At 41.1% G+C, this 13,318-nt stretch overlaps 1 protein-coding gene and 1 long non-coding RNA gene across 2 annotated transcripts; one reads left to right on the forward strand and one right to left on the reverse strand.

Moving 5' to 3' along the window:
- On the forward strand, positions 78–13,262 carry LOC109949539. The gene is made up of 2 exons (XM_020565383.1): positions 78–1,439; positions 13,071–13,262. Exons 1-2 carry the CDS (start codon positions 234–236, stop codon positions 13,074–13,076), a joined length of 1,212 nt encoding a protein of 403 aa, XP_020420972.1. The 5' UTR covers positions 78–233; the 3' UTR covers positions 13,077–13,262.
- Positions 1,672–3,764, reverse strand: LOC18774699. The gene is made up of 2 exons (XR_002271987.1): positions 2,797–3,764; positions 1,672–2,109 (listed from the first exon to the last, which is right to left on the reverse strand). It is a non-coding gene; the product is annotated as an uncharacterized LOC18774699 (long non-coding RNA).

A 13,318-nucleotide genomic window follows, 5' to 3' on the forward strand; every position in this document is an offset into this window, starting at 1 on the left:
CGTAACGGTTACTTTCCTTGTAACACCAACTATACCCTCAGTCGCAAATTCTATAAATACCGCCATACCCTCATCTTCCTCGCTCACACTCTCATTTCACACCATCGCTACATTCGCTACCTTTCACTGCTGTTCTCTACAAGTTTCGATCATTCGCTAATTAATCGTACTGACTGCATTGCTAATCTCTCTGTCATTCAATTAATTTCCACTCGAAATTGATTTATTGATTTATGGCTCTTCCTAAATCAAACCCTAGGGTTTCAGCGTCCATGAAGATGAAAAGGGTCTCTGACGCTATGAAGCCTCAGAAAACTGCCATGGCCAAGAGAGGCTCCACTCTGAAGAATAAGGCCGGCCGACTCTCGAAGCTGTGCGATATTGCCGTTTACATGATCGCTGTTGGTGCCGACGGCGAGATCGACGCTTGGCCGGAAATCCAACAAGATTTGAAATCAGTTCTACTCAAGTACAAGAATCTGAAAAGGGGTTTTAAAGATGGAATTGAAAAGGGTCTGTTCTCCGTCGAAAAGGGTTTCTTGGAAATTGTTGATGATCGAGAAAATCGGGATTTGGGTATTCAAGATAATTGCTTGGGGGCCAAGTTGGAGTCTTTGAATGAGAGGATCGGAGCTGTGACGATGAAGATGATGAGGGATGACGGTAAGTGCAGTTTCATGGACTTGTACAAGAATATCATGGAACCAGATGCAGCAGATCAACAACAACTATCATCTCTTAATCTTAATTTGAATCTTGATCCAACTGATCTCGTCGTACCCACACCCAAACCCAATTTAATTGGTGAGATTAATTTGAATCTTGATCCAGGTAATGTCGTCATACCCACACCCAAACCCAATTTAATTGGTCAATTTCAGCAAGATTATCTTTCATCAATTCATGAGCCAACTGTGGATGCAAATGATTATCTCAGTTTGTTAATGGGTAATGATCATCATAATGATGTTGGTCTAATGGAAGATTATCTGCAACTTTATGATCTTGAATTGCCAGAAGAACCACAAGAGCAGCCGCAGCCGCAACCACCTTCTGTGCCAAGTGTGGAAATTAGTGATGATGATATGAAGTTGCTATTGAGTGATTGTGAGATTGGTTTGATGGAAGATGATATGCAGTTTTGTGATAATCTTGATGATTATGAGCCAACTGTGGATACTATTTATGATTTTCTCAGTTGGGTATTGGGTGATGAAGATCAAAATGATAATGGTGCAATGGAAGATGATGTGCAACCTCAGAGTACTAATCATATTACTGATGATGAGCATGATGACATTAGGTTGCTGTTGACTGATTGTGAGATTGGTTTGATGCAAGAAGATTTGCAATTCTGTGACAATGACTTGAGTGATTTTTTGGCGCCTCTTGAAACCATGTTGGTACAACATCAGCCTCATTTCGAGTTAAATCTTAATTTCTAGTCTTCTTCTGTAATTTTATGTTTTTCAGTAGCTTAGGTCAAAATCTGTTGTTTTTCTGTTTGGTTGATTGGATGGCCATCTCAGTATCAATCCTTATCAACCAAAATCTGATGTATATTCTGCAATAGTTTGGCACTGAATGAAGACCAGATTATAGAATTCAAGTACTGTTTGTATATTCTGCAAGTACTGATGTATATTCTGCAATAGTTTGACACTCAAGTGATAATGAAGAGCACAACCAGTATTTTCATATTATACAAATTAATAGGGAAAAGCTGTCCTGAAGATCACTGCTATGCTAATTTTACCCTGACTCACTACTAAGCTAATTTTACCCTGAACAATCTATTTGACATCCTGAAGGTCACTCAGCTCAGCTGCAGGGTGAAGTTGTTTATCTCTTTTAGAAGTTAAGGAACTTGATACCATAGGCAAAGACAAAGAAGAAGAGAAGGACCCAACCTATATGAGCGAAGAACACAGGTATTACAAAGTCATGTTCATGACCTAGATTTTCCTTAAGGTATAGATCCACTCTCTGAGGTCCTTGAGGAGTATCAATAACGGTCTTAATGTCACCAAATTGAGATGCAAAGATGCCATAGATTGTCCAAGCAATTGGTGATCCCCAGTAGTACGACCTCCACTACACTGGGATTAGCTGCAAAATTAAGCATGAACTGTTATTATGGTTGCAATGATAAATTAAGACGACTCCTTGAACTGTGTTCCTTAGAAAATTGAACATCTGTTTAACATTCTCAGACATGAAAATAAGAAATTTTGTAAATAATGTGTATTAAACATTAGAAATACGCATGTACATATACAATATGACTATTTCACATTTCTTTTTTAAAAAACGTGAGATGTGTATAGATATAAAAGAGTATAGCCACTCGTCTATACTATATATAAAAAAGGGTAAACTGCCAAATACCCCACTGGACTATTTCGACTGTCGAAATGTCCACCATGAATTATTTTTTCAGCTAATTTAGCCATCATATTAAATTTATTCGCAAATTTCGCCCCTGCCGTTAGCTTTTTCACAATTCCATCCAATATCTGTGAAAAACACCACGTGAATGGCACGTGCTGCTTCTGTTGAGGGTAATCTCATACTCTTCCCATCCATCAACATCGACACCTTCTTCTCCACTTCCTCTGCACTCACAAACCCTTCTTTTGACTGAACTGGTATCCCCAGCTTCATCTCCTCCACCAAAACAGAGCACTTAAACTTAAAGTCCTTAACCTCCAATCCAAAAATGCACACAAAACAAATATAACAATTTGAAAGCAAAAACTAAGCAGAATCAAAGAAACCTAAAAATAAAATTCAAACCTTTTTGGCGTCTCTAGAAACGCCAAACCGATGTAATACATCTGACCCACCAAGACCTGCGTGGAGCTATCACCCACCTTGGCCTCCTTGAGCGTGTCCTGGAACTACCGTTTCACGCAGTCTGAGACCACCTGGGCCAGCGGAACTCGGCTTTGGCCCTCGGAGCTCTCCATCTTCAGCTTAATTCGCTCCGGGTCGACCCGAAAGCTCTCCTATTTCGGTGCTTATGAGGGCGCAATTCGGACTTGCGAGACTTGCTTGGTGCGTCTGGGCCTGGCTTGTCCGTAGAGACAACTCTGGTGAACTCTTGGAATCTGGTTGCTGAAGGAAGTGCCTTTCCCATGAACGATAAAAGCAAGCAGACTTTTGTTTTTTTGGTGGGGTTTTTTATTGAATGGATTTGGAAATGGAAAATGAGGCAAGGCAATTGGTTTGTTATCTAGTTTTCATGGTTTGGGTTTTGGGTGTTTCTGGGATCTGAAACTACACCAGACTTTCAGATTGTGCAAGGTGGGTGATAGCTTGGTGTCTGCATTGTCTTTTCTATATAATTAATTCAATAAACCAAAACTCGGGGGATTTACAGCAGTTCTTGTTGATCTTTGTGTGATTTTGGAAGACAAGCAGTGCAGTTGTGAAATGGAAGACAAGCAGCGAAGTTGTGAAAAGGACAAGATTACCCTTACGTGGTGTTTTTGATGGCAATTAGATGGAATTGTGGAAAAACTAACGGCAAGGGTGAAATTGGCGAATAAATTTAATATGAAGGCTAAATTGGCTAAAAAAATAATTGAAGGTGGACATTTCGATAACCGAAATAGTCCAGGGGGCTATTCGGCAGTTTACCCTATAAAAAAAGAGAACAGACGCACAACCCTTTGGCACCCACACGTAAAATCGTATAGCCGTGCGGCCATACATGAAAAATAAAAAAAACTGAGTCTAGCCGAGCGGCTATACTATTTTTTAATATAAAAAAGGACCCCCATTGATTAGCCGCCACGTGTCAAAACTAGTCTATCTTTTAAAAAAATAAATAAAACACGGAGTATAACCGTGCGGCCGAACTATTAAAATAAAAAAAATAAAAAAAATAGGATCCTCTAGCGCCACATGTCAAAAAGTCCTTTTTTTTAATTAAAATCGTAGTATAGCCGCTCGACGGTACTATTTAAATACATTGGTATAACCGCACGGCTATACTATTTAATTAAAAAAAATTAAAGAAAAAAGGACCCTTCTAATTGCATTAATTTGTACTTTATACGTATTAATTTGCTAGTTTCAACATATCCAAAGTAGATATTAATCGGCCACTATATAATATTGTAATATAATTTTTATAACATATATTATTCTTATTCAATAGTATGTGAGAAATATTTGTATAATAGGTAAATTTTGTAAAAAATACGTATATTAAACATTAGAAATACGTATGTACATGTATAATACAAAAGACCAATTTTTTTGCTCCCAACCCTAGCGCCCTTTCTTTAGCACCGCTCAAGTGGGACGTGGTCATTGACCCTCCTCCCCTCCCCCTTCCTACCTCGTTCCCTCTACTCCTTCCTCCCCTCTCTCTCTCTTTTTTTTTTCCTTCTTCTTTCACTCCACCTTTTTATGGTTTTTGTTTCTTTTTTCTTTCCTCCTCTTCCTCTCTCTTTCTTTTCTGGGTTGCTCTTTCGTCCCGTTTCTCCTTCCTTTTCCTTCCTCTTCTACCTCTTGGGTGGCTGCTCCGTTTTTGCAGAGCAATTTGTAGTTTTTTTTTCTTTTCCATTATCTTGTTTGTTCTTTCTCTTGTTCTGCTACCTCCCCTTTTCCCCTCCCTTGGGCTTTTTGGTGGAGCTGGTATTCTTTGGGTTTGAGCCTGTTTGGCTGTGTTTGTGGCTCTCTTTGAGAGTTGGGTGCTTCTCCCTTCTGTGGTGTCTGCTTGAGCCTTGTGCTATGTGTTGAGATTAAATGTCTTGTTTATACCATATCTGACCAAGCAACTAGAAGCAAATCTAAGCAAGGCAAAGAGTCCCACATTGGAATATTACAAGATGTGTAGACTCCCCCTCATCTATAAAAGGAGACCATTCTCCACTTAGGGAGGGATCTCTGGGCTGGACTTTATCTTTAGTCATGGGCTTCTCCCTTCTTCCCTTTATATTTGGGTTCAACCCCATGTACAAATGTAAACACATACATTATTATAGTGAGAATATACTTCCCCGTGGACGTAGCCCATTCATTAAGGGTGAACCACGTATATCTTGTCTTCTGTATATTTATCGCTTGCCCAAATCCTCACACACTTGGTGAAAGTCCTCATCTTCACCCATCATCCATCACACATCATTACTAAGTTGGGCTCAAAAGTGCCGAACCATTTTTGAGCGTCAACAGTTTGGCGCCGTCTGTGGGAATCGACACAAGAAGCCTTTGTCGTTCTCCCTTCCTTCAGTGTCCTTCGGTACCCTTTCAATCATTGCCTTTTAGCTTATTGTTTAGCACCATATATGCAGAAGCCACCATTGGATCTCAAGGAACAAATATGCCGAAGACATGTATCTGCTGAAGCAACCCACCTTTCAGTCACTTTGAAGAGTCTCAATTTGGGGGTGGCCTAATATTCCGAATGCACCAAGGATATCACCATGCATGGCTTGAACATGCCCAAGGAAAAATTGCTCCAATATGAAGGATGCCCACGTGGATCCTCACCACAAGATAAGATTTCTCTTTTTATATATAAATATTGTATACAGGCATGCAATATTTAAATAATTCATTGCACAATCTTATTCAACAAATATGAATATTACATATGAATAATAGGAGCTGTCCAGATTCGGTTATTTTGAAAAGTTCCAATTTGGCAATTGCCCAATACTCCAATTCACCAAAATTATTTTCTTCTTTCTGCATGGCTTGCATGGAGTACCCATACTGAAGCCCACATGCCAACCGAATGGCAACCACAGAAAACTCCACATGCCTCGCACCAAGGTTGATTGCTCAGAACCATGTTCGGCAGCAGCCATACTTTGGCTTCTTCGGAAGCTTCAGATCAGCAACTCTAGGAGCAGTTCCAAAAGCTCCCAAGTCTTCTGACTCATGGTTGGTCTTTGTTCAAACACTGAATGGCACACCCATTTGCTCAAGCCACCCAAGAGCCTTGAGAGACCACCATCTCCATGCCACTCGACCAGCCATCGAACGGTAGCCATGCCTCTGGTTTTCTCAAGACACCCACTTGGTCGAGGATTCCGAACGGCACATCATGGCTTGTTGGAGCACATGTGAACTCTCAGCCCTTTGAAGTGCACTATGCGGGATATGCGTGATGCCCAAGTCAAGACAACGGAGGCCACTTCTAATTACATGTATGGGGCATCTATCTATGGTACCGTGTGCAGGTCTGAAAGCTCACCAAAACTCCTTCGACAGACCTTTGCCGATCGGCAGGAGCCTTGCCAAAGGCTGGAGCACACGGCACCTCCTCTTTCCACAACCCCCTTGGAAATTGCTGAACTGGAGAAGGCCCCCTTCTTTATCAACCTTGCCGAAACAGCAACTTGCTGAGCCCTAGCAACTCTCTGATCTTTGGCCCTTGCCGAAACTCACGTCACAAGATTTCTCTCCTTTGGTCACGACCCCAACAACTCACACTTTTCACAAAGACCCAGCACCATTGCCGAACAGCAAGAGCCATGCTGCGAACTTGAGAGGCCCACAAAAATCACAGTTTCGAGTCAAGCTTGCTGAACGTCCAAGAGCCAAGACTACGGCTGCCTTGCCCGGCTCACAATCACAACAAACCACACCCTTGCCGAAGACTTGACCTCTTTATATTCGAACCCATGCCACCACGAAGACCTTGCTGCTTGCCGAAGCAGCCTTCCTTCAGCACAGCCAATGACGAAGGTTCAAACACCTTGCCAAACGGTTGCTACGCAGCCCAAGCCAAAACCTCACAAGCCCTCTTGCCGAGGACACCATAGGCTCTCAAAAATTTTCAATCCACCCTTGCCGTTCGGCAAGGGCTGAGCAGAAGTAAATGCTTGTTCACAAAAATAGCAAAGGACCTAGCCGCCATGGAAGTCGGACCCTCCTTTGCCAATGCTATTATGCTCTGAAGCCCCCTTTCCGAACCAGTTTCTATGCCGAACGGTACGTTCTGTGCAGATGGTGTTAAGAGCTCAAAGGCCACTGAGGATACTTGCGATCCTTGTCGATCGGCAGAGTCGCTGAGCATGGCTTGGTACTTGAAAAGTCTTCTCCCACCTTACCGAGCAGTCTTGGTTCACCCAAGAGAAACACAAAGGCCTCAAAAAAAAATTTCACACGACCCTTGCCGTTCGACAAGGGCTATGCAAAAGTGGCGGAGAAGCTAGCGACCCTCCTTGCCCTTGTCAAATCCATAGGCTCCGAACGCCAAAAGCAAAAAACCCAAGATTATTAGCCATCGGCAATAGTCATTGGTAAAAATAAAAAGTCCAAGATTATTAGCCATCGGCAATAATTATTGGTAAAGATCATCGGCATATACGCCAAAAGAAAAAACCCAAGATTATTAGCCATCGGCAATAACAATTGGTAAGTTCGTTCTACAAGCTTCATCATTAGCGCGAGCCATGCCTTCGACACCCCGCCATCATTCGGGCGAGAGCAATGCCTTCGACACGCACCTTGCCATCATTCGATGAGAGCGATGCCTTCGGCACGCACCCGGTCATCATTCGACGAGAGCGATGCCTTCGGTACCCTGCCATCATTCGACGAGAGCGATGCCTTCGGCACCCCGTCATCATTAGCGCGAGCCATGCCTTTGGCACCCCGTCATCATTGGATGAGGGCGATGCCTTCGGTACTCCGTCATCATTCGGCGAGCGTGATGCCTTCGGCACCCGGTCATCATTCGGGGCGAGAGCGATGCCTTCGGCACCCCGTCATTATTAGACGAGAGCGGTGCCTTCGGCACTCCGTTCGAGCGTGATGCCTTCGGCACCCGGTCATTATTCGACGAGAGCGATGCCGTCAGCACCCCATCATCATTAGCGCGAGCCATGCCTTCGGCACCCCGTCATCATTAGACGAGAGCGATGCCTTCGGCACTCCGTCATCATTCAGCTAGCATGATGCCTTCGGCACCCAGTCATCATTCGGCGAAAGTGCCTTCGGCACCTCGTCATCATTCAGCGAGAGCGATGCCTTCGGCACCCGGTCATCATTCGACGAGAGCGATGCCTTCAGCACCCAGTCATCATTCGGGGCGAGAGCGATGCCTTCGGCACCTCGTCATCCTTCGGCGAGAGCGATGCCTTTGGCACCCCGTCATCATTCGATGAGAGCGATACCTTCGGCACCCCATCATCATTTAGCGCGAGCCATGCCTTCGGCACCCCACCATCCACACCACACTACTTGGAAGAAGACTAAGGTGTTGCTCAGTCAGTGCATTGAAAATTACAAGTTCTCAACCAAGGAGTACCTCCTTACTTAAGAACTTAGGGGACTTCTGTTTATACCATATCTGACCAAGCAACTAGAAGCAAATCTAAGCAAGGCAAAGAGTCCCACATTGGAATATTACAAGATGTGTAGACTCCCCCTCATCTATAAAAGGAGACCATTCTCCACTTAGGGAGGGATCTCTGGGCTGGACTTTATCTTTAGTCATGGGCTTCTCCCTTCTTCCCTTTATATTTGGGTTCAACCCCATGTACAAATGTAAACACATACATTATTATAGTGAGAATATACTTCCCCGTGGACGTAGCCCATTCATTAAGGGTGAACCACGTATATCTTGTCTTCTGTATATTTATCGCTTGCTCAAATCCTCACACACTTGGTGAAAGTCCTCATCTTCACCCATCATCCATCACACATCATCACTAAGTTGGGCTCAAAAGTGCCGAACCATTTTTGAGCGTCAACATGTCTCATGCCAATTTTGTGTCCTTTGTTCTCCACCAAACAACCCTTCAACCAAATTTACTTTTTCCTCAACTTCTCCTTCTCATTTTGTCTTATCCTCTTTCCGGATCTAGATTCTCCATGGGATACAGCAACCATATTTATAAGCACTTCGTCACGCTTTTCTCGGAGTGTGTTTAGAGCTTTTGCTATGGTTCTTGATCTGGTGCTTGTACCAACACTCTCCATTCTCTTCGTGTCAATCTTTTGGTATATACCTTGGTGTTGTGATTGGTGCATTGCTAGATTCAAGTGTGTTGGAGAAGGTGACTTTTGGAGGAACGTTCAGGTGCTGATGTGTTTTCGATTTTTGGGGAATTTTTATTTTTGGCGGAAGATCGGTGGGTCTCTATGTGCAGCGATGCTAACCTGTGTGGTGGTGATGTATCCCCTCCTTTGTGGCCATTATGGTGCAGTCTCCGTCCCCTTTGCGGGTGACGATGGCTTTGTGCTGTAATTTGGTTTGATTTTGTGACGGAGAAGATTATTATACCAGACTGTACTGGTTTTTGTTTAATCTTCTCTGTGTTTGTGGTAATTTGTTCTTGTATTTGGCCTTTTCGACTCTTGTACTCTCTATTTGTTTCCTTCTCATTTATGGAGTTTTAAATGAACATTGATTGGTTACAACACAAAAAGAAAGAAAAAAAGTTTACAAGTTAGTTTGGGATAAAGTCACGGGCAGAGCCAATGAAAGCTGAGAATGATCACTTGGCGATTCTCAACTTCCAAATTTTGTCATAATTCATATTTTTATTTTGGTTTATATCCTTAATTTTGACCATTCTAATGATGTGTAAAACCAATTAAAGTTATTAATCTCAATTACATAATTAACATATATTTTCATAAACTTATACATTTATGAGAACAATGTTCAGCTCAATGATAAATATTGACCAATCGTAATCATTAAGCACATTTCAATTTCAAGCATTGAATATTCACTAAAATCGAACATAATGGCTTGATCTATGGGCTTTCCACAAATAAGCCCATTTTAAAAGACAAATATTAAACCATTGTAAATATTGGATTACACTTAAAATAAATTGAGGGCGACATGACCAGTATATTTTGCTCAAGTGAGAAATATTTTATGTATATTGGCAACAACAAAAATCTTTTATATGTATTTAAAATGTGTTAGTTCAACTGTCGGTGTATGTCCAGTTGAGTTTCTCATTTACTTGTTTGTTAGATGTACAAAATCAATTTATGAATTAAGGAGAGGACAGACTGGTCATTACCCCCTTATGGCTAACAGCTACTTTCCCGTAGGAAGGAATATGGTATAATGTCCATTATGCCCTTAATCTCAAAGTCTATAAATGCCGCTATTGCTCTCTGTGACTCTGTCTCATCTCATCGCCATCGATGTTCACTACTTTCCACAACAATTAAATTTGTCTGAGTTTTTGATCGTCTGGTGATTAATCGCACTTGCAGCATCTCTAATCTCTCTGTTATTCTAATTAATTTCAACTCGAAATTGATTAATTAATTCATCAATGGCTCTTCCTAAATCAAACCCTAAGAAATCAGAAGCCATGAAGATGAAGAGGGTTTCTGATGCTATGAAGCCTCGGAAAACGGCCATGGCCAAGAGATGCTCCGCTCTGAGGAAGAAGAAGACCAACGAACTCTCTAAGCTGAGAAGGGTTTTGAAAGGTCAAATTGAAAAGGGTTCCTTCTCTGCCGAAAAGGGTTTCTTGGAAATTGTTGAGGATCGAAAAAATTGGGATTTGGGTATTCAAGATGATTGCTTGGAGTCCAAGTTAAAGGCTTTGAATGAAAGGATTGGAGCTGTGATGAGGAAGATGAGGATCATGGAGAGTTCTGTGGAACCGGAAGCAGCAGATCAACAACTAACCTGTAATGGTTTCGAATTTGATGATTATGAGCCAACGGTTGATACTCTTGATGATTTTCTCAGTTGGGTATTGGGTGGTGATCATCATAATGATATTGCTGTAATGGAAGATGATTTGAAACTCTATGATCTTGACACAATGTTGCCAGAAGAACCACAACAACTGGAGCAGCAACCACTTTCTGTGCAAAGTATGGATACTATTACTAGTGATGATGATATGAGGTTGCTTTTGAGTGATTGTGAGATTGCTTTGATGCAAGAGGACCTGAGCGATTTTTTGGCCCCTCTTGAAACAATGTTGCTACAACACCCACAGCAGCAGCAGCCTATTAAGTTTTAGTTTTTATCTGTAATTTTCTTCTTGTTATGTTTGAATTTCTTATCAAGTGTGATCCTAAAAGCTATATTTGGACATAATGAAAACTACATGTTGTTTGTTTTTCTCTGTTCAATTCCTTAAAAGGAGTGTTTTTGCTTATGCAAGACTTTTGTTTACTTCAAAGTTGAAATCCACTTTTCTTTTTAAAATTAAAGTTATAAATATTTTCAGAAACTTTATATTTCATTAGAGAATTTTCAACTAAGTCGTAACTATTGAGCAATCTTAATTATTTAAAGAGGAATATTAGCTACATTTCCTCTTGACTTTCCTTAATTCTTATTCACTTTATAAAACACGTATTCCACTCACACCTAGTCATTTAGCAACACTCTAATTCTACTACCTCATCCAAACGAGTCACACTTTAAAAGAAATACATTCAGTGGAATAATACAATTATATACAACAATTTAAATACAACAACCATATACCTAAATAATATTGAAACGACAAACAAATTGTTAAGCAAAAAGAAAGCTACAAACAAATTTTTGTTTTTATTCAATTGCAAAGAGGAAAAAAACAAAACTCTACAAAATAAAATAAGACAATAAAATACTGCATTTATTGTAATACCGATAGTGTGATGATATACAACTTTCCGCGTAACGGCTACTTTCCTTGTAATACCAACTATACCCTCGGTCGCAAATTCTATAAATACCGCCATACCCTCATCTTCCTCGCTCACACTCTCTCATTTCACACCATCGCTACATTCGCTACCTTTCACTGCTATTCTCTACAAGTTTCGATCAGTCGCTAATTAATAGCACTGACTGCATTGCTAATCTCTCTGTTATTCAATTAATTTCCACTCGAAATTGATTTATTGATTTATGGCTCTTCCTAAATCAAACCCTAGGGTTTCAGCGTCCATGAAGATGAAAAGGGTCTCTGATGCTATGAAGCCTCAGAAAACTGCCATGGCCAAGAGAGGCTCCACTCTGAAGAATAAGGCCGGCCGACTCTCGAAGCTGTGCGATATTGCCGTTTACATGATCGCTGTTGGTGCCGACGGCAAGATCGACGCTTGGCCGGAAAACCAACAAGATTTGAAATCAGTTCTACTCAAGTACAAGAATCTGAAGAGGGGTTTCAAAGATGGAATAGAAAAGGGTCTGTTCTCTGTCGAAAAGGGTTTCTTGGAAATTGTTGATGATCGAGAAAATCGGGATTTGGGTATTCAAGATAATTGCTTATGGGCTAAGTTGGAGTCTTTGAATGAGAGGATCGGAGCTGTGACGATGAAGATGATGAGGGATGACGGTAAGTGCAGTGTCATGGACTTGTACAAGAATATCATGGAACCAGATGCAGCAGATCAACAACAACTATCATCTCTTAATCTTAATTTGAATCTTCATCCAACTGATCTCGTCGTACCCAAACCCAATTTAATTGGTGAGATTAATTTGAATCTTGATCCAGGTAATGTCGTCATACCCACACCCAAACCCAATTTAATTGGTCAATTTCAGCAAGATTATCTTTCATCAATTCATGAGCCAACTGTGGATGCAAATGATTATCTCAGTTTGTTAATGGGTAATGATGATCATAATGATGTTGGTCTAGTGGAAGATTATCTGCAACTTTATGATCTTGAATTGCCAGAAGAACCACAAGAGCAGCCGCAGCCGCAACCACCTTCTGTGCCAAGTGTGGAAATTAGTGGTGATGATATGAAGTTGCTATTGAGTGATTGTGAGATTGGTTTGATGGAAGATGATATGCAGTTTTGTGATAATCTCGATGATTATGAGCCAACTGTGGATACTATTTATGATTTTCTCAGTTGGGTATTGGGTGATGAAGATCAAAATGATAATGGGGCAATGGAAGATGATGTGCAACCTCAGAGTACTAATCATATTAGTGATGATGAGCATGATGACATTAGGTTGCTGTTGACTGATTGTGAGATTGGTTTGATGCAAGAAGATTTGCAATTCTGTGACAATGACTTGAGTGATTTTTTGGCGCCTCTTGAAACCATGTTGCTACAAGACCCACAACATGGTTAGGTCAAAATCTTAATTTCTTAATTTCTAGTCTTCATCTGTAATTTTATGTTTTTCAGTAGCTTAGGTCAAAATCTGTTGTTTTTCTGTTTGGTTGATTGGATGGCCATCTCAGTATCAATCCTTATCAACCAAAATCTGATGTAAATTCTGCAATATTAGACCAGATTATTCTATGTTTTTCTTTGTACAGCTCAAGTGAAGAGCTTTTGGTGTAGATCCCTTTATTCATCTTACTTTCACACCCTAAGTGATAATGAAGAGCATAACCAG

The sequence above is a fragment of the Prunus persica genome, chromosome G6, assembly GCF_000346465.2.
Source record: "Prunus persica cultivar Lovell chromosome G6, Prunus_persica_NCBIv2, whole genome shotgun sequence".
Lineage (NCBI taxonomy): Eukaryota > Viridiplantae > Streptophyta > Magnoliopsida > Rosales > Rosaceae > Prunus > Prunus persica.

Bases quoted from the DNA above. Each gene is read 5' to 3' on its own strand.
- LOC109949539 (XM_020565383.1), top strand. From the start codon at position 234: ATGGCTCTTCCTAAATCAAACCCTAGGGTTTCAGCGTCCATGAAGATG.